Source organism: Pyrgilauda ruficollis, unplaced genomic scaffold (assembly GCF_017590135.1).
Source record: "Pyrgilauda ruficollis isolate IOZ18807 unplaced genomic scaffold, ASM1759013v1 scaffold1, whole genome shotgun sequence".
Classification (NCBI taxonomy): Eukaryota; Metazoa; Chordata; class Aves; order Passeriformes; family Passeridae; genus Pyrgilauda; species Pyrgilauda ruficollis.
In genome coordinates this window covers 9,485,018-9,506,216 of record NW_024508100.1, presented here as the reverse complement: position 1 = coordinate 9,506,216, position 21,199 = coordinate 9,485,018, and the positions used below count along the sequence as shown (strand labels likewise).

At 35.4% G+C, this 21,199-nt stretch overlaps 1 protein-coding gene across 3 annotated transcripts in view; it reads left to right on the top strand.

The window, feature by feature from the left end:
- The window catches only part of BOD1L1 (biorientation of chromosomes in cell division 1 like 1), a 36,691-nt gene extending 16,007 nt beyond the window's left edge, over positions 1-20,684 (top strand). The window contains exons 11-25 of one of the 3 annotated variants that reach the window (XM_041459521.1): positions 1,608-1,669; positions 3,043-3,112; positions 5,513-5,658; positions 6,553-6,640; positions 7,709-7,788; positions 8,405-8,489; positions 9,457-9,530; positions 10,796-10,871; positions 10,952-10,986; positions 12,767-12,812; positions 15,668-15,702; positions 15,808-15,892; positions 16,340-16,493; positions 18,162-18,305; positions 19,439-20,684. In XM_041459521.1, the coding sequence (XP_041315455.1) occupies positions 1,608-1,669; positions 3,043-3,112; positions 5,513-5,658; positions 6,553-6,640; positions 7,709-7,788; positions 8,405-8,489; positions 9,457-9,530; positions 10,796-10,871; positions 10,952-10,986; positions 12,767-12,812; positions 15,668-15,702; positions 15,808-15,892; positions 16,340-16,493; positions 18,162-18,305; positions 19,439-19,547 (1,289 nt within the window). In that variant the 3' untranslated portion in view covers positions 19,548-20,684. Of the gene's footprint in view, positions 1-1,607; positions 1,670-3,042; positions 3,113-5,512; positions 5,659-6,552; positions 6,641-7,708; positions 7,789-8,404; positions 8,490-9,456; positions 9,531-10,795; positions 10,872-10,951; positions 10,987-12,766; positions 12,813-15,667; positions 15,703-15,807; positions 15,893-16,339; positions 16,494-18,161; positions 18,306-19,438 lie in introns of those variants that run through there. The other 2 variants (XM_041459595.1, XR_005954520.1) reach the window with 2 other exon arrangements.
- The last annotated feature ends 515 nt before the right edge of the window (positions 20,685-21,199 follow it).

Genomic DNA, 21,199 nt, shown 5'->3' with positions numbered 1-21,199 from the left:
GTCATAACTGCAAATTTTCTCTGGGTTGTTATTTAGTGGTCGTGTTCTGATTCACTGTATTACACTTAATTTTGTCTTATGAATACACTTGAAATGGTTCTGCTTTGTGTTACAAAGGAATCAGCCAGTTATCCTTAATAAGTATCTTAAGTGAGCAATAGATGTCTATTTTAAATAGAAAATGGCATTATTTTCTATATTCATACTCTGTATCCAGATCTATTTTTCTACGCTAACAATTGAAGTGAATCTGCATGGTTGCTGGTTCCTAAAATACAGTGTAATGAACATCCTACTATTTTTGACCTTGCATCTCTTTAACCCTCTGAAGTTGCTGAAGCACCAATTTTTCTAAACATTAATGAATTCTGGAGATGCTGTAATGAAGTCAAATATTGTAAATTTTGGAGAAATTAAACTGTAGAAAAATATGCCACAGGAAGTGGAGTGATGCTGATCAAGTACTATTTTTTACATTTTTTCCTTCTCATGTCTGTCCTTGCTATAATTTTTCTTTAAAAATGTATAATGCGGGTTTAGGTCCAGTTTATTAAAGGCTGACTTTGTTATCCAGTTTTAATGACATTTGGGTTGAGAAAGCTGTCTCTACAGATTTTGGGATTTTTGGAATTTTTCTAGGAAAGGTGCTGGTTTAGTAAGCTTGAAAAATGTTATTTTCTGTTTATACAAGAGGCAAATGAGCCATGAAAGTGTAAAATACTACACAGTAAAGTATTCCTGTCTTGGTGCTTGCCTCAATCCTTGGTGTCCATTGATGTAGCTTTTATAAATGGCAATGGTACTTATTCTGTGGATTGCAACCATAATTTAATCACTTAGCATGCATCATTGGTGAATTATCATGTTGCAACTATTTCTTTTTGTTTAGGAAAAGCTGTCTAAACAGGGTTCTGAAATAGGTTTCCAAAAATGCTGTAAAACTTGTATGACTATGCTGTTGCCTGTATTTAAGATGTTATAAGTATACACTTGTTCCCCTGGGTAATGAAATGGGAAGGGGGTTTATGATTTTCTGAAACTGTGTTAATGCTGACAGGAACTACTGAGTTTTCACTCTCTGTAGAAATTGAACATTTTCACTGGTTATGGTTCTAGAGCTGACAGATTTAGACCTAATTGTCACTTAAAGCAAAATATGTCCTCAGTATTAACTCTTAGCTCTGCATTTATTAATACAGAGGTAGTTTGCTGTTTGGAATTTGATCTAAAAAATCTGTTGATGGTTTCTTTTTGAAGGAAAAGCAAGAAGTAAAAACCAAAGTTAGAATTCCTAAATAAGCAAGGAAAAAAAAGTGCCAAAGTCAGAATTCATAAATAAGCTGTGGTAAATCCTGATACCCCCTACTTTCCAAGCCTTTTGTAGTTAAGGAGAACATAGCAGTACTTGTGTTCTTACAGATGCCAGGTTTGGGTTTTTTTCAGCTGGTTTGCTGTAAACAGACTGGCTATTGTTTCTGTTGTCTGCAGGAAGGGTTTAAATTTATGTGCCTTATTCATGAGGTAGTACTCAGAAATATCATTCTGCTGTAGCATGAGAGAAATGCATAATGTATTCTGATAATTTTAACATATTTGTATTTCATTAGGCAATAATGCAGCCGTACCAAAGTTGACAGAAGAACTAGAAAGTACCTTGAGAACTGACAAGGTATTTATGTTATTTTGAAAACTTTTCCTGCACTTTCTTGCTTATTCATATATCTTACTAGGGTTTCTTCCTGTGCCTTTTGATTTTTGTGCAGCAGAAATGGAGATTTAAAAATTTAAACTGGAGAACTTCGAAAGAGTAATTTTTCAGATTTTTCAGCCATAGTTTTCTAAGCAGCTGGCTTTTAAATTGTGGGCTGTCCATGTTATTCTGTGTTAGGGATAATTCCCTCCTTCAACCATACTCCTGTGACTGAGACATTGAAGTTTATTTTTTAAAAAAATCTGTCATACTGGGTGCATGTTGCTTGATAGTGCCTGCAAAATAGTCGCCCACACCCCAGCTCTTAGATCTGGCAAATGTTGCTTTATTCCTTTGAACCAGTAAACAAACCTACACTGCTGTTCATTGTGTTGCATCACTTCCTGGCCAGTCTTCAGAGTCGCACATCCGTGTGTGTGAGCAGCACTTGCTGCTGCTGTGTTCTGATAGCTGCAGCCCCTTATCTGCTGTCACAGAAGAGTGGGGCACCCTGCATAATCCAGGGAGTTTGGGCTCATGGGCTTGTGTAAGACCAAAGCTGAGTCTGTGTGTCTGGGCTGTGTTCCATAGTAGGCAAGATTCCACATGGTTTAATTCTTCATTCAGATGCAGGAGTGCATTCGTGTATCTTGCCAAGCTCTGAGAATAAGTTTTTGAGGGATAACATGGTTCAGAGATTCAGGTGGACTTCAGGAGAGTGGAAGTCAGCTTCAGTCTGGTGGGAATTACTGATAATTCCACCTGCAAACAGCTGCACTGTTTACCAGCATAACATGGTTCTGGAGTCAGTATAGTCATCATGTGCAACTGTAGCTGAGTTTACAATGTTCAGATCAGACTTCATACACTCAGCTCCATATAGCATTATTTATGCAATTGGTAACTTGGAGCTGATCTGCAACTTCTTTTTTTTTTTTTTTTTAAAAAAGAAAGCAAACCTAAAAAATCCACCCAAAACACAAGCTGAAGGGAGATCATTGTACCTTGTTATACATAGCAGATCCTTTTTTTTCCTTGTATAGATGAACATTTCTAGGCTGTTTGTTTTATTTGGAACTCGAAGTAGTTGTTGCACCTTGAATTCCTGAAATCTGCTTTCTTAAGCTAATCTCTGGTACTAATGTTAACTCTAAGGTCAAATCTAAATACTGTACTGTTAACTTAGCTCTGACTGTTCCTTCTTAATATATCTACTGGTGTCTTAAAAAGAAAGATTTTGAAGACTTTTACAGTTCATGATAAGACAATGTTCATCATGACATGCAGGAGTGGAGTGAGACATATTTGTTCTGAATATCTGCAATATTTGTTTCTTTTGATTTTGTGCTTAGTCACAACAGCCTGAAAGTGCAAGAAGTGAAGAAGGATGTGTGGATCTTCAGACTAAAGAATTGCAAAAAGGTGATTGTTATGCTTGATAGCAACTGAATTTCATACTGAAGGGACTATTACTTACGATGGGAGGGGTGCAGATTCGTTATATATGGCATATAAAGGAATTGAAGAAAGCCTTCAGAAATCTTCCACTGTGTCTAGGAGTTCAGGGGGCCTTGAATTTGGTTTGTGGGAAAGGACGGTCAGACTTTTCTTCCAACATGATATGCTGAAAGTAGGAAAGGATTTTATAATTTGAGATTAAAAAAAAAAAAAAAGTCAACTGCTAATATTCTACTTAAAATCAATAAATAAAGAAAAAACATTTTTCAGGAAAGATAAACTTTCCCAAGGAATGGCTTTCTTCCTTATAGGTTTAGAACATCCTGGTTTTAGGGTGCTGTGACAGGCCTTGTGAGGATATGAAAATAGTAAGTACTATAGGACAAGTTAGAGACTTTACAGAAAATTTCTGTTGTGTTTTTTTTTTCTTTTTACTCTCCAAAAGGTTAACATAATGGTGGCCATTCAGTCAGATTTGAAGAGCAATTATTAGTAGGTAATCATCTAGTTAGAAACCTCAATTAGTCAACTTGGATCTGTGCTCAGTGATTCCTTTTCCATGTACTTAAACTAATCTTCAGTAGGACCAAAACTGAAAAAGAATCCATTCTTCCCAAAACCCAGATTATGCATTCCAATTGTTTGGCTTTCCTGTTAAAGCAGAAACAAACGCCTGCTTTGTGCCCATCTTGTTGGATTTTGTGCTCTAGATGCATTACAATGATGTTTACAGCACTACCAGATGAGAGCTAATCCTCAGTTATTGGAATAGCAAGCAGAACTAAAATGAATCCCAAGAGGTACCAGTGTTACTGCTGCTTATATTGTCCAGGAAGGTTAAAGATTTCCTCTAACAGAAAGTTGCAGCTGAAGGCCTACGTGCTATGACGGGGCACACTGTTAAGCTCATTTCTAAATTTTTAGACATACCAAATAGAAAACAAAAACAGCAGTAAGGTGAAATACAAGCATTGGTATAAAACTTTGAAATTCTTTTTTTTTATTCTCAGGGTCGGTCAGATTCATATACCTGGTTATAGGGTGGTGTATATTTAGCTGAGTGATAAGAGACATGCTCTGCTCACAAGAAAGCAAATGTAAACCCTGAGAATTGCTTAGAAGAATGTAGACTTCAGAACAGCAGATCTAAAATTTGAACAGGTTTTTCTGTACGGTGGGGTTTCTTTGAAGTGCCTTTAAAACTCTGCCACTTCCCATCACTCAGTCACCCAGACAGACAGTACTTAAAATTTTAAATGTGCAGATTGAACTAGCTGAGATAATCTTGTTTCTTGTAAAATGTTTAACAAAAGTCCATTTGTTGTGTAAATCATGTTGGATGTGACATACTGAAGACTAATGCTTTGTAGATCTTGGTAGAGAGGTTTTTTTCTCCCCCACAATAATCTCTCTTATATGTATATATGCTTGCATATATACATACAGCTCAACATACGTAAAAGGAAGTTGTTTAAAAGACAAATGTGTGTCCTGTCATGAGTATGAACAGCAGACACAGTAGTTTAGTAGTCCAAGATTCTTTGGAATGTAAACAAATCATTGCTGTTTGAGTGGGTAGGAACTAGCTCTTAATTTGACACTGCTTTAAAAATTGAAAGATGTGCAGCTCAACAGTATAGCCGTGGAAGAATCATTGCTAAAACACGGAGATACAAGAAACAAACTACAAAATACATAAAGTTCTATGTTAAAAAAAAAAAAAGTGGATTTATGTGATTTTAGGTTTATGTTTTTAAGGGAGAGTTGCTTGGAATGTTTCAGCAGCTTTTTTTTAATCAAGGCATTAATTTGGTGCTTTTGTGAATCAAATTTTAATAACACTTGATAGAGCAGCTTCTTTATAATTCTCTTTGTGTATTTAAAGGTATGGAATTCTTTCAAAACTCCAGACCACTCATCAACTCTTATTATTTTCCCTATTTTTGTGGTGTGGAAGGCTGAGGCTCTACTTCATCAGAGTATAGTGGAGTTTGGCAATTGGACAGTTTCCTTATGTGCATTCTATCAGCTCCAGGTTTTAGTAGTACAGTTAAGCAAGCTTTAGTTTTCTGGAATTATAATGTAGCTTGATCACATTCTACTTCATCCCATGATGCAGAATCTAAGATTGTGATGGATGAAATTCTGATTCAGATGGTAGAAGTATGTTTGAGATTTCAAAGTCACTGTAAATTTGAAAGATGACAGCCCCTTCATTGCCTGTATTTCAAGCATAAAGTGATTCTCAATTATCCTGTGCTGAGGAATTCATACTCTTGTTTCATTTTGTGGGTATATTGTTAAAGAGAAGATTGGCTGTCTGGATGTCTCTTACTTCTGACATTGAAAGTAAGTTTTATGTAGTTTCAGGTTCTCTGGAATCCTTTCAGGGAGGTGAAGTAGAGGATACTGTGATACTTTTCATTTGCTTAGCTTTCCTGATTGTGTTGAAATTATTTTTACTAGATATGCTGCAGAGGAATATTCCTTTAGAAAGAGAAACTTCTCATGTAAGTACTTGTTTTTCAAATTTATTGTCTAAATTTGTGCTGCTTTTCTCATACTTGAATTTACTTCTATTTACATTAAATATTCTCTAAGGAAAATATTATTTCTGTATATGCAGAGACTATGTTTATTGAGACTCTGCAGCTGTGTAGGTTGATGTCTAATTTTTCTTTCAAATCTGCCAGTAAATAAATCTTGCATTGTTATTCCATAGTCTGTGAGTATTTCAAGACTGTTAACTGGCAGAAAAGAGAAGCTTGACTGATCTCCATGAGACTAGAGAAAAAAAATAGGGATTATTCTTGGAGGTTTTGATCACAATTAGAAACCTATTTTAATGCAGTCTGCTGTCTTTCACAAGATTTTATAAGAGGCATAAATGGGAAACTTGCAAATGTGAAGTGTATCTTTTGGAGCAGAAATAAGGCATTTAATACAGGTAGCTGGCTGAAATTGTGTTTGTGGTTAATTAAACTTGGGTAGTAAATATATTTATTACTGTATTGAAATGCTGGTCAGCCACATTTCTGATGCTAATGAGAATTCTGTTATTCCTGCGTGTAGGAGAATGTTCTTTAAATCCAGAAATATTCAGTGTGATTTACTGTGATGAAGTATTTTTAAAACATGTAGTAGGGTGCTTAATTCTGAGACTTCTTTCAATAACAATATCAGTCAAAAATTCTGAAAATACTACTGGTTTGAAGTTTTTTGATCGTGCTGTTCTGTAGTAGGAATGTTACTTGAGTTGTAGGAATAGATTCCTTTGTAATGGCTGCTTTCCATTTTAATGTATGTTGTGCTTGGACGTAGCAAGTAGGGAAAAGTTTCTCCCTTCTTTGTTTATAAACTTCATAGAAAAAAGTAAGTTATCTTTCTTTGTGTTTTGTGTATAGGTGGAAAACTTGGCTACCCAAATAACTGAAGAACATAGATCTAGAGGAATTAAATGTAAATCTTCAGAAACAATGGATGTAAAAAAATGTAAGTGATACAGAAGTACAGGAATTTGTGCAAAACTTTTCTGTGGCAAAACCATGTTCTACTGTGTCTAGGCCATAAAATGGTATTTTTGAGAAAAGTATAGAATAGGGGAAATTCCAAACTCCAAAGCAATTTAAATTCCCAAAACAATTTCTGATATCTCAGTTAATATATTTGATAAAAATATTAAAACAAATTTAATTACCTCACAGAAGAGCATTGTAGTAATTTTTTTCAATCATAGGTGAAGAAACATTTTTTGTTTAGTCTGTAAAATAATTACTAATTTTATCCTTTTAGAATAAAATACAAGGAAGTGGATCATCAGGAAAATCTAAATTTTGTGGGAATGGATGCTTCCTTTTCTTAGGTGGAAAGAAATAAATTTTAGTGTAGGCTTCTGTTTGTCTGGAAGCAAAAAGTGAGAAGGAATTCAGTCCATTGAATGGTATAAACATTTCTAAATTAAATTTAGATGCAGTTAGCATCAAAATAAGTTGGCCATTTTGTTGATATAGTAATTACAAGACTGACAGTGTCATATCTCTTCAAGCTCTGGATTCAACTTCTTATGTCTTTCAGCATCAGAACAATTTAGAAAAAAGTTAGTATCATCAATAATAGCATTTTTTCATAAGAGCTTTTATTCTTCTAAGAATTCTAAGATCTCTTGAAGTGAGTGACTGAACGTCATGTATACATTAGTGTCCCACACAGCATTAAGTGCTTTCCCTGTCTCTGGGTGAGTTGAAGTTGGGGTTGGTGTTGTATTTCTTGATATGTTACCTATCAAATTTTAATTTTGAGCTTATCTTTAAAAACAAACAAGCAAACAAAACAAACCACACCTGCAACATACAAGAAACATGTCATTCTCTTTTGTTATTGTGTTGTCTTCCCATTTCAAAGAGTGGTTAGAATAACTTCCTGTTCATATTTTTGGTAGTAAGAGGCTGCTTTCCAGACTTTGGAATGTCAGTAATAGTGAGATGGTATAAAAGTGACACAAAAATAAGACAAATGCAGAAGACACTTTTTTAACACTTCAATTGTCACTTGCTTTTGCAGGCAAACAGCAGATTGCTCAGGATGTGCTAAAAGATGATGAACAAAGTCAGTGTTCCAAAATGAAACCTGATAACATCAAGGTATTTTCAAGAACTCTTAATGTTCTGCAGTTGTAAATAAGATGAAAACCATAACCATAATTTCTTTAGCAGTTTATTTTGGGAGATGTTTCCATAATTAAGCTACTTTTGCATTGTCTTGAGTTCAAAAGAACTGACTAGCAAATTATACTTTTCAGAGGGGGAGACAATTTAAAAAAAAAAGGCAGGGGTCTGTGTTGACTCTTTGTGGTGTGGAAGACTGAGAGGAATGAATTGCGCAACAGTTGGGAGCTTGGGATCTCACGGAACGTTGTTGGATGCCAGCTCGCCAGTCAGTTCAGTGTCCACATGGGCATTCTGATCTGAGCTCTTCAAGAGGGTATATTGCACTTTACCTGAGTTCTGCTAAATCAAAACAGGAATTAGGACAAGATAGATGTTACTTTTAGGAGTGTATGCAGTATTTTGGGGACTATGTCACCCACTGATTTGTGCTGAAGCTTCTCAGCATCAAAGTTTTTAAGAGACAGTACAAAACCTTGATGAGTAAAATAACTACTCGTGTATCGGGGTGGGGTGGTTTTTTTAGTGTAACTGGCAATGATTTTTTATGTGCAGTAAAACATCTTTCCTCTCTTGTTTCAAAATAATGTAGGAAGTTATTTCAGGTGATGCAGCAGAAGTGTCCAAAGAAATTGATGTAACACAAACACCTTCTAGAAGTACTGTGGAAGAAAAAGGTAATTAAACTGCCCATTATGGCAGATTTTCTGAACCCATATTGAATGTTCATTGCTTTTGTCATTTGAATGATTTTTGAGAGAAAGTGGGAACTTGATCCCAGGAAATATACTTGCATATATTCTCTGGTTGATTTCTGCTCTGTTACTGCTGGCAAATAATGCATTAATCTTAGTTTCTTTAACGGTGAGAAGAGTTTTGATGTTTTTGCTGTTACCAGCCACTGGCTCCATTATTGCTTCAGTATGTATCTTGGGTAGGAAATATAACGGGAAATAAACAGGTAGGTGGGGAAAACAGAAAAATTAGCATTATGTGATATGAACATCTACCTCTGACTGCAAGCAAGGGCTGTCCTACATAAAAATCCATGACACAATCATCACATCAGTTTTGCTTGTTTCTGTAAACAAACAGAAAAGAGTGCAAGTTGCACTGTTGTAATTGGTTTAATTGCACTAAAATAAATAATAAAGATGGTGTGTCCACATAATTAGTGTGGCTTTGATGTTACTTCAGTCTGTCTTTGTGGGAACAGTCTGAGAATGTTCCCTGTTGTTAGTTTGACCTATTAATAGTTTTGTTTCTCATTCAAGCAAGTTGACAAGTCTGAATCTGTTCTGCAGTGTGCTTATATCCTCAGCTTCCTGTTTCATGGAACATGTGAGAAAATGGAATAGGGGCTTGTATTTGTTCTACCATTTTCTAGTGTGTCACAAGTGTGAGCTTTTGTTCTTACCTTAAAATAATAGACTTCCCTAACTCATGTAGCATTAGCAGGAAGCATTATGGCAGACCAATACACTGTTGATACAAGGCAGACAGTGTTGATTTCTGATGGGTGTTTTTAGGGAATTTTGGGCTAAATAATTAAATAACATTTTCAGTGTGGAGGTTGTGGCTTTATTTCTTTTGCCTAATAAAACAAAGCTATGCAATTTCTTTTTTTCTTTTGTATGTGTGAAGATGAATTTAACTTTGAACAGGAAATGTCTGAAAAGAAAAAGCACAGTCCAGAATCAAATGCAAATTCTCCAGAGGTGAGTGGTCTTATTCATGTTAACTCACTGAGATAGTGCAGGTTCACAGTACTCTGTCTTTGCAGTACATAACTACTTTGTATTTTGTTGACAGCCATATTAAAATTGTCTTCAAAAAGTACCAAGGACTTATGTAGCTCTGTCAAAAAGTACAAACTCACAGACCATAAGACATCAATGTCTCATTATGAAGTAGGACTAACTCCCTTCCTAGGCTTAATAGTGCTTACAAAATGTCTAGAAAGCAGTTAGAGTTGTATTGTGTAGAAATAGTACTTTCTGAAAATTTTGTAATTGCTGTGGACAGTTTAATGATTAACAAATACAACTTGCCTTTAAAAAATACTGTCTGTCAACAGTTTCTAAAGTCTTTATCTCCTAGGCATGTACTTGAGATATTCTACAGTATGGGTTATAAACAAATGTCTGATCCCTCGAGATTAAAATTGATGCTGGCCTCTAGAAGTAGACACTGATCTTAGAAAGGTGTTGGATTTCGTCATTTGGGGTTTTTTGCCTCAAATTTGGAAGTAGAAGGAAATTTAAGGAATACATTTTTATATTTGTTCACTCAAGACTTGAGTCTCTAAGAACCATTCTGGGGGAGATACTGCTAAACTTCAGTAAATGCTGAATGAGGCATTTAAGCTTTCCTTGTATGTAAGAGAAAGTCTTATTGGGGATTTCGCAATTCTGAGCATCTGACTTTGTTACTTAAAAGTTCTCTTTCAAAGCTTAAAACTTCAAAGGAAAGGGCCCTTTTTTGCTAAAGATCCTGTTTGTATAGAGAATATCAGCAATCTGTGTATTGGGATAATTAAAATATTAACTGTTTGAAGCACTTGCTCAATGTACAGGATGTAGCCTGTGCTATATGGCTTTATGAAAAGGTGCTCATGGGATGTAAAGTCGGAGTTCTTGTGTGGAGTAAGCCAGCAGCATTTGTGAGACCAAGTGATAGAGATTTTGGGGCTAATGGAGCAGAAGGCACTGCATTCTTAGAAATGTTTTGTGCCTGAGTCAAACCACTGAGAATTGTGTATTAACTGGGAGTTGTCTTGTTTCTTTTCACCTATGTTAGTTGATTTCATAACAGGCAGTGTCTCTTGCTACTAAACTTGCCTCGTCTATTTTTTAACTACTTCTTAGTACTACTTCTGCCACTGTCACATTATTAATTCAGTTAGCAGTCTTTATATTGTATTGCTCAAATACCAATTGTCAGTTACAGTGGGTAAAATATTTTTGTCCTTTATTTTTAATAGGAAAATCAGCCTGTAGTAGTGAAACGCAAAAGGGGACGGCCTCGTAAATACCCTCTTGAAGCAGTACAGCCTGGTGGTAAGTAGTTCATAATACCTGTGTGGAAAAAGAAGGATAATAGTGACATTCAAGTTCTGAACTCATATTTCTTCCCTCAGGTGGGGAGTCAAAAGCTGATATGAGCACTGGGAATGTAAGTGCCTTTATTTTGTTTGGGTGCATTTAAACATGGTATTTGAAGAGCCATTTATCTGTCTAACAGTTAACAGCATTTCAGAAACATCGTATGGAAAACTTGATTTTTGAGTTCAGTCTAAGCAAACAAAACTTATTCATAGTACCTCTTAATATAGCTGAACTTTTTAAGCAAAATATAGTGTCAATTCAGAACGTAGAAAATTACCTATCAGCTTCACACTTAGTTCATTTAATACGAATCTAAGTGTTATTCTAGCTAGCAATATATACCTGTGTGCAGGGTGAATTTTTGGTGGTGTGCATATGTGATTTCTAGTTCATGCTGAGAATAATTTTGGCCTGAAGAGCAAGGGTAACTTTATTTCAAAAATGAGGTGTTTTTTTCTCTCTACTGAATATATCATAATAATAGCACATAGAATCTTTTCATAGCTGTAAAATAAAATATTATGTAAAACAGTTGTTTTACATCTCATGCGAGAGAGAGAGAGACATACTGGTGGGTAACCTAGGAGCTCATGAAACATGTCTGTCTTCTAAATCTCAGTGGTAGTTTTATTTCCTAACCCCTGTGAAGGATATTCACAGCTAAGAAGTGGTCTGCTGCTATTGTTTCTGCAATCCAGTTGGATTACAGCACAGGGCAATGGTGGGTCAGGCATGTTTGTGGAGTACAGCCAGTTGGATTTATTCTGGTTAAAGGCTTCTGTCTAGGGGATGCCTCTATTTCAGAATCAACATTATTGCATAGAAAAGGGTGGATTTTAAAAGTAGTGTTGAAGCACAGGTTTTCTTCCTGCTTGCCTAGTGAGGCACTAGCTGGCATGGCTGTTGGAAATCTTGGGAATTTACCTAGTTTATGGATAAAAGGAATTAATGTTTCTGCTTCAGAATTCCTAGTCTTTCCAGATTGATTTTTTTTTTTTCAATGTTAATTTAATGAAATGTAATTTGAACTGGTGTGAATTTTGGTATCTGGTTTTTCTGTTTTGGTGTTGTGGGTTGGTTTTTGTTTGGTTGGTTTTTTGGGATTTTTTTTTTCCTATTAAGGATTAAAATTAATTTTTAAATTGCCCTCAGAAATAGCTATACCTTGGCACCCTCAGTACTGAAACAGAATCATCTCGATCTGGTTCAAGTGTTTAAAGGTCTTGTACTTCCTAGTGAGGGGTTGGTGTGAGCTGGCTCAGGGAGGGGTGATACCCCCTCCACCTGAGACAGGAGGGCATGACAGTTTTCCCAGGGCTGCTTTGGGAATACATTGCTACCTTAGAGGAACCATAGGCATCCTGGTGTGGTTATTCAGTGGTGAAAACACTGAAGTTTTTGGACAGTCATCATAGGATATATATATATTGTGTAATTACATATAGCTTTTTCTGCATTCTGAGTAAATAAACAATTTCTGGTGACTTGTAGTTCTAAAGTGACTATACTAATGTCTTTGTTGATAATTAAATACTTGGAAATGTGTTTGACTGAAACTGCTTTTATCTTGTGTGTCTTTTATTGCAATGACTTTAGTGTCAGGTTACTGAAGGTGCTGTGATTTGTTTATGGGCTGATTTGACTTGTTTCAGTTATTTATCAAAGTGGAAAAATGCATCCTACTCTTAAGCTACAGTACAAACTTTATGTGTTCGTTAGTGTTCCTGTTTTCTGGATTTACAGATTCATTCTAAATTGAATGTGGAAAAATATCTGTGATAATGTAATGCAATGCTGAATTTTCCTGATTTTCTTTAAATTAAAAATCCCACTTTTTTTAATTTCAGCTGCAGTCTTCTACCTTTGCAAGTAGAGGGAAAACACCTCAAACAGGTAAGGAAATTATACCTGCCTCAACATATAAAATGAAAGATGGAAGAAATAGAAGAGGGTTTTCACAAAAACCACATGGGTCCTTCTTCATCCTAACATCATCTCTGGCAGTCAGTGTTATTCATGAATGAAAGCATCTGAGGAAAGAGATGAAGTGAAGACTTGTCCCTGATTGCTACCAAGTTTTTAGTTCCAAAAAAGGACAGCTTGCTAAGAACTTAGTTCGAAGATGCAGCAGCACTGCTTGGTGCTGAGTATTGCATTGCAGAATGTACCAAATGATTGAGTAGGCTAAGCACCTGACACAGCTTCAGAGGAAGGTAGGTGCCTCATCAGACTGGCTCTTAGTGATTGCTTTCCATTTCTGCATGGTTTCTTTCATACAGCTACTATCAATCATGCTTACTACATTACATTTCAAGTTTTATTCAGTTAATTGTTGTATCTGTGGATATGTATCTGAAGATTTTTGGGGTATCTTGAGGGGATATTTCTTTCCCTTTTCACAACTGCTGTAACATCTTTGGAACAAGGTTGCTTAGCTTGACTCAAAAATGTACTTTAAGTGCTTCAAACTAAAATAGAATTAAGTGAAATACCTTTCTATTTCTCTTTCCTAATTTTTCTTGTGTATAGAGTCTGAACTGCACTGGTTGTTTAAAGGTGTCTTTTTAATTATGGCCATCCATAAAAAAAAAAAAAAACTTTTTAAAGCCATTTTAGGAAGCAGGTGGACTGAAAAGTAGGTTAAAAATTGTTTGTAAATGAATGCAAACAAACATGCAAAACATCTGAGAAACCAAACCTTCAAAACAAATCTTCTGGTCTTTCCAAAACCTTAGGTTTCTACAGATACACTAATCCAGCTGCACTGAACATATGGGCTGTTTCCTATTTTCTCCACATTTGTTAAAATGTCAGCTTTAATCCATATGCTTCAGAATTGTCTCTGGAGGGTTAGCTCGTTGTGTGGTACTTGACTTCTGTGAACTACAAAGAGAACAGACAAGAATGTGAGAATGAAATTCTGCTTTGCTTTTTGTTCAAAAGGACAGACACCTGACTGTGTACTTAAAGTTTGTGTGTTATGTAACATTTCTGTTTTCCAGATAAAAGGCTGTTGCTATCACAGCAATGTTCAGAGGAATATATAAAGGGGAATGAACTGTTAAATTTTTCATCCTGTATTAGTATTCATGGGCATAAAGGGGTTGAGAAACCCTGGTGACTGAAAGGAAGCCAAGTTGAATCCCTCTGTGCAGTTCACTTACTCTGGTACTTTCTGGGTGTTCTGCATAAGGATTTGCAGTAGGGACAGACCCACATATGGAGTGGGATGCGGAGTTTTATTTTTGGTCACTACAGCACATGCAATTAAGAGACACATGTTTTCCGAAGGTATCATCTTCCCGTAACACTAACAATGAACTTGAAACTAATTTCTTAGCACTAATCAACACTTGCTGCTCTAAAATTAGTGTGATTTTTAGATACTATGTCTTACTATTTTTATACTTATTTTTAGGCAAAAGTGTTACATTTTCATATCTTACAGAGGGTTATCTGTTAAAGACATGTCATGAACTTATATTTTTCTTCAGTCAAAAAACCCTTTGCTACAAATTTGCTAAAGTGAACCAGAATTATGAAGTACCTCTTTTGAACACAGTAGAACTAATACATGCTGATTTTATTATGTATGTGTTTATGTTGCGTGTAGAGCTCAATACAGTGGACAGTCTTATGTTTTATTTAACTTATTTTTTTAACACTTAAATATATTTCTGTTTTACTTCATTTGCTTTTGGAAAAGAAGTTTTTCCCTGTAACCTTACAAAGGAGTGCCAGAAAGCTTGTGTGTGAGTTTTAGAATATGTTTCTGCTCTTTGAGATCTATTTTAGATCTTTTGCATTGGCATTCTTTAGTTGGTTTTCTCAGTCTAATTGGTAAGGGTTTTAGAGTTTGTGTCCGCCATTATTTAGCTTTCAAAAATTAGACAGGAATTTTGTGATGGGAAAAAATACATAAAAACTTGCTTTTATTTACGTTGCTTGTCTTTTCTATTACAAAGGATTTATATCCTTGCGGTGTTAGAGAGCATTCTGTTTGACAGAGTTCAAAAGCTTTGTAAAATAATCTCTCTCATCACAGTTGGGGTAGAAGTGGTAACCATGGGAGCCATGTTGAGACATGTGATGTTGAGTTAAAAATCTGTTTTAACATGTACAGGCTAACCTGTAAAAATTACTGAGTTGGAAGTAAGAAGTATTTCAGCAAAGGAAGTCATGTAATTTGCATACTAGAAAGTTTTTATATAGTGTCTTTTTGAGCTTCATCTTAGTCATCTTGATATGAGTACAGTTAAGCACTAGAACAGATCACCTGAAAGGAACCATGTTCTTGGAGACTTTCAAAATTGGACTGAACAAGATCTTGTGCAAGATTAGATCAGTTAATTTAGCCATGCTTTGAACAGGAGATTGGACTAGGTGACCTCTGCAGGCCCCTTCTAAGCCAAATTTTTCTGTGATTGTGTAATTGGTTGACAGTAATTAAAGGGGGTAAGTATCTTCTGCTTTTCCATTAAAACAGAACAGCATATACAACAAAGCAGTAAATACTGTCAGTCATATAAAGCCTTAGTACTTAAAAAAAACTTTAATCATTGTCCCAGTCTCTGTATGTAACAAATTACAACAAGCTATTTTGTAAATTAGTAAGAGACTTGAAATGTTTTTAGAGCTCCTGTGATGCTTACACAAAGTTGAGAGAGTATGAAAGAATTCCCTTTTAAATTGATAGGTGAAAGATTTGAAGTTCAGGATCAAGTTTTCTTCTTTCCTTTTGTTTTTAGGTACAGACATATCTAATAAGAAAGAAACAACAAATGTAAGTGTGATTTTTAAATTTACAAGCAGCATGTAATGAAAAATGTCTGTCTTCTGTGTAAAGTAAATAGTTTTTGACTTACATGGTTCCATTTTGTTTTTTCAGGAAGATGAAGCTGAGAAGGCAGAAATGGTTGTGCGTAAAAGGGGAAGAAAGCCCAGGCGTTCTCTGGTTCAATCAGAGGAAACGGGTAAAAGCATGAGAAGCTGTGCTACTCCTAACAGAATAAGAAAATACTGCTGTGCCTTCTGTTTACTAATAGCAACAAGATAAGCTTTATTCAATTTTCCTTTCTTGAGGAAAAATCATTGAGTTACAGCTAGTGTAAATATTATGTAAATATGTGTAAATTGCTGTAATCTCATGTCAGAATTGCTACATCCCAGATGCTTCTATAAAGCCTCATGAATTTTCTATGAATTCTGGCTAGGAGCTGTGTAAGTAAACTGTGGTGAATGTGTTAGCAAGATTAAGTCAAACAAGTGTGAATTAAAAATGTTGAAATATGAAGGAAATGGAAAATTACTTACTGAAAATGGTATTTGTGACTAGAATACCTTTTCTAAATTAAGTGTTCGTGTCCTTTTGGAGGCCTTTTGGAAAATTATAGCATATGTGTAAAATTTTAAATGGACAGAAACACTGGAGCCAGAGAAGAAACGTCGGAAATTAACGTCTTCTGAAGATGAGCTAAAAGAGCAAGAGGAAGGTGAGGAAGAGGATGGTGAGGAAGATGATGACGCACATTCTGGGGCCACAACTAGATCAGCCACAAGATTAGAGGCTCAAAGGTAACTGTGTAGACACTCCAATAACAAGCTTTTTTCTGCCTTGTTTTTGGTTGTTTTGGAGGTTGTTGCAGGGAGGAGCTTGTGACTTCCTCTTTTTGCCTTTCTCTGTTTGTTTTAAAAATTATAAGAGCTTCCCAAATAACTTTGATTCTAATTCTGGTACCACTCTTCAAGGAATGAAGAGACAAAAGGTGAGGTTAAGGGAAATTGTTAGGGTCTCAAAAGGCATACTTGAATATGTAGCAAGGTAAGAATTGATCCTGTTGGCACTCTTCGTCCTGGTGATGCCGCAGAATTTAAGTCTAAGGACACTTGGTTCTGATGGGTAAAATGGGACATAGGAGTTGATTGTACAATCCACCATTTGGTATTTGGTGTTGGAACAAGGTGAAAATATAATTATCCCTGTCTGTTTCTTTAAGTACTGTCCAAGTTAAATACATGAATCTGCAGTACTGGAGGATTTTATTTCTAGTATGGTGATCTCCAAGCTTGGAAAGCAATCTTGCTGTGAAAGACAAGTGTGGGTAGCAAAAGTTCTATTTTCAGGAAGCCATTCTTCCTCTGCCTTAGCACTGGTCTGCTTTTTGCAGGCTTACTGAATTCCAGCAGAGCTCATCCTCTTGATCTTATTGTAGAAACAGTGAAACACAGCAGCTTTGGGAAGTTTTGATGTGCTGCTGTCTTTCAGAAGAGAATTGGAGTCCAGGCATTTTTTTTATGTTGGTGGTGGGATTACTTTCAATTGACCATATGTGCTTCCTTCTTAAGGATATTGTGGTATATTGTATATATTATATGTTAGCCTTTGGGCAGTACTGGAAGCACAGTTGCCACAGTGCTCTTGAACTGATAATTTCAGAACTGAATCCGAAAGTAGTTACATGGTTGTTCATTTACATAAAAACTGTGAAGGTTTACCACTACCACTTAGTAAACAACAGTTTTGTTTTGGTAAAGGCAAAGGGACTTCCTTTAGTCTCACATAATGGTTAACTCTAAAATTGTAATAAAGGTTTAGGTATTTGTGGGTTTATTCTACTTGCATGTGGAAACATCTACTTTTTTGTAAATTTGGGGTTGTGTCTCAGGTTTCCAATGCTATCTTTCTGGCTCTGATTGTAACAAAGCATCTCTACCTTAAGGTGCTGCATCCAATCTGCATTTTATAAATAGCGTTTGGGAATTATTCTGTGAAAGAGGATGCTTCTTCATATTCAGCATTGCTGGATTTTTTTGACTTAAGTCACTTGTCTCTAAGCTATGAAATTAATCACCAATAACCAGTTTTTCAGGTTTCTGAACTTGTGGATACCAAAGCTTGAGTGAATTCAGACTACAGGATATTCTTTTAAACATAGACGTTTATGTACAAAAATTATTGCAAGATTTGGAATGGATTGGTTTGGGTTTGATTTTCTTTGTAAATACCAAATATTGTCAGTAAAGCAGTCTTTTGGTTTTACACTTGATACAAAAATACCCAGCTTGGCTTCGCAGTGTCTTGAAGCAGGCAAATATGTTTTTTTCACTGTTTCTTTTGGCAACTTTGATTTACTTGTTGCAAATACTGTTCAGTGTTGATTATCTGCACTTGGAATGCAAGAAGAAATTGACTTGGTAAAAGTATTTTGTCATACATAAATTCATCGTTCTTTTGTATTACAGAAAACAGACCAGCAAGCCAACCACACGTGCAACTTCTAAAGGCAGCAGTCCAAGTTCAGTTTCTCCTAGAAAACAACAGAAACTAGCAGCTAAGAAAAGATCTCCAAGTGATACAAAAATTAATAAATCTCCTCCATTGACACAGTAAGTATTAAAGTTGAATCTACTTTGAGGATTTGTTCTGGAAGCCACTACAGTGATCCTTTCCTTGTATGCAACATACCGCTTCAAAATCTGAACAGCAGACTAGTTTTGTTCTGTTCTCATGTGAATTATAAAAGCTTTTAAAGGATTTTCTTCTGTTTACATTCTTCTTTTTCTTCCTTTATTTGACACTTGGAAGACTAGATTTTTTTTTTTTCTTATATCCTTGGAAACCTCTGAAAATGCTGTTTATGTAGTATTTTAACTTCAGCTGTGATTCTTTCCTGGGTGGGGAGTAAGAGCATCGGTAGTTCAGGTTAAAGCTAAATATACTGGCATGATTCTAATGCTTCAAAGATCTAAGATCAGCTGATAAAAAGAGGAGAAACTCTGAGAGGCCTTTTACCAAGTTTTGAATATATTTCCCTTTCCCTCCTTTCCTGGTATACTTTTTAGTTTGTAAAGGTGAGATCATAGTGCACAATCCCAAGGGAGTAAGTAACAAATGTGATGCACAGTTGCTCTGCATGTTGTAGTTTACCTGTAAAATGTGTTGTGTGCCAAACACGTGTAGCTGTCATCCTTTCTGAAACGTGTCAGTGTCTTCAGGCTGAACCTGGAGAGCATGTGCATTGTGCACTGATGGCTGTCACAGTACACCTCAGCTCCATTATTTTGTGTGGTTGTGAATGGCCAAGAGTTTAAGGCCATTTACAGTTATTTGCAGCTGAAATATGGTGAGCATATGGATGGGTGTGTGAATGCACAAGGTACAGGTACCTGGTGTGTGCCCTTTACTCCCTCTTGTGTATGCTGGGCTTGAGACACTGTTGCTGCTATTCTGTCTTTGTGAGACAGGGGACAGGGTAATGAAGTTCATTATGTTTTGTTATAAATCCACAAATCTTTCCAGAGAAAGAGAAGGAAGAAGAATAATTCTAGCACCAAATTCTACAAAGGGAGCACTCTCCAACATACAGAGTTAGTACCCTATATCTTACTAAGAAGTGGGTTTTAGTAGTAAGCTTTTATATAATATATCAGAGATGTATGGTTTACTTCAGCCCTCTGAATAGAATTGTGCTTGACCACTCTTCATTGTGGAAATAATATGCTTTTAATATGCTTTTCAGGTTAAAGGTGCAGTCTGCCAAGCGTAAAAGGGAGGACAGCCCAACAGTGGTACGGAGAAAAGGCCAGCAGAAAGCAGAGGAGACGCCATTAAAGAAAGCAAAACGATAATCTTTACCAGCCAGTACTGTTCTTGGAAGAGTCAAAAGGAAAACAAACATCTGTGCTTCTATTTTTTTTAAAGCAAAGGGATTTGCACGTGCTTGTTTCAGAGCTCTAAGTTAAACAATGCAGTACTTTTAAGTTACATTTTAAACAGCTTTATAAACTATTGTTTATACAGAATATTATGTACATTTATTTCAGATGAAAAATAAGTTTACTTTGTATCTGAATGAAAAACAAAGTAGTTATATATTTTATCACTGACTTGGAAAGTTGGAGTTTCCCAATGTGACATGCTAATGCAGATGCTTCCAGCCCATAAGGCACCCATGTGCCTACTAATACTTTGTACATAAACTTGTAAAAATAGGTTGTATTTTACTCTGTGTATGAATCTGATCAATGATGGACATTTTATTTATTATATGGAAAGCATTGGTCTGTAAACTTTAGTATATATCTTAGGGTTTTTTAATTATATATTTTACATTCTATGCAGATGTCAGTAGGAAACTTCCCCTCTGCTCCCCCAGGGCTGTCTAAAATCTGAAGTTCTCTAAAATATGCTCAGACAGTTGGTGAAATACTTTTCTCGCATGCATTAAAGTAGTTTAGCATAGTGAAAGGGACTTGGCTCCTTTCTGTTCACTTTTGTGGCAAAGTACGGCATTTAAAATGTAATCTTACTAGATTATATTTTCACTTGGAAATTTACTACCAACTTCAAGAAATAAATAGTACTAGGTTAGATTTATTCACAGTCAACCAATACCACCCTGAAATGAAAGTTTTATTTTGCAACTAAACACATGTTCTTTCAGTATTTATCTTTTTCAACAAAGAGGGACCCATTGAAATCAAATGTCACTTCTCCTACCTATAGAGCTTCAGCATTTTATGTTACATTTTATACACAGGTATTAAAAACAGAAGCTGGTATTATTGCCAGAATCTTTTTTTAATGTATATTAACTCTGGTAAGAGCAAATGTTCAAGTGAAGTTGTATATAAAGTTAAACTTTTCTTATGATCAAATGTGTCTCTTGTTATGATGTGATGAATTGCCAAACAATCTGAGATTATTTTAAGTGTTTTGTTGATATTCTGGTTTATAATTAAAAAATATTTTGGGGGTTGGATTTTACTTTTTTTTTTCTTTATTTCTCTTTTTTTTGTGAGGGGTTTTTTTTTTTTTTTGTTTTTTTTTTTTTTTTTTGAACTTGTTGTAAGGCAGATGTTTCGGTCAGATATTCTGCTAGGTTTCTTACTGAGATTTTTGTATAAAAATATAAAATGTTTGCCAGAACTCTTGAGTTGCCATATTTTATTTTCCTTTAATTCTTTTACTGGGGAACTTGTCTTTACAGATGTGTCTGGTTGGAGCCATGTCTATAAACTTTACCTGGTTAGTGTCTTTAAAAAATGTTCACAGGTGCTTATATTTTAGATATGTAAACAGTAGGGAAAGTCTGTTTGCCTGCCTTAGAACATTATAAAAGTGCTCACATAATACGTTTCTAAGTAAATTCATCTGAAAGAAGAAAATATCTTAGCCCTGAAATATCTTAGCCCTTTTATTTTCTACCTTAACTCTGCTGCCATATTAGTACATGCCTTGCTAGCATACTGAAGGATATATTCCTGTATGTTACGAATAC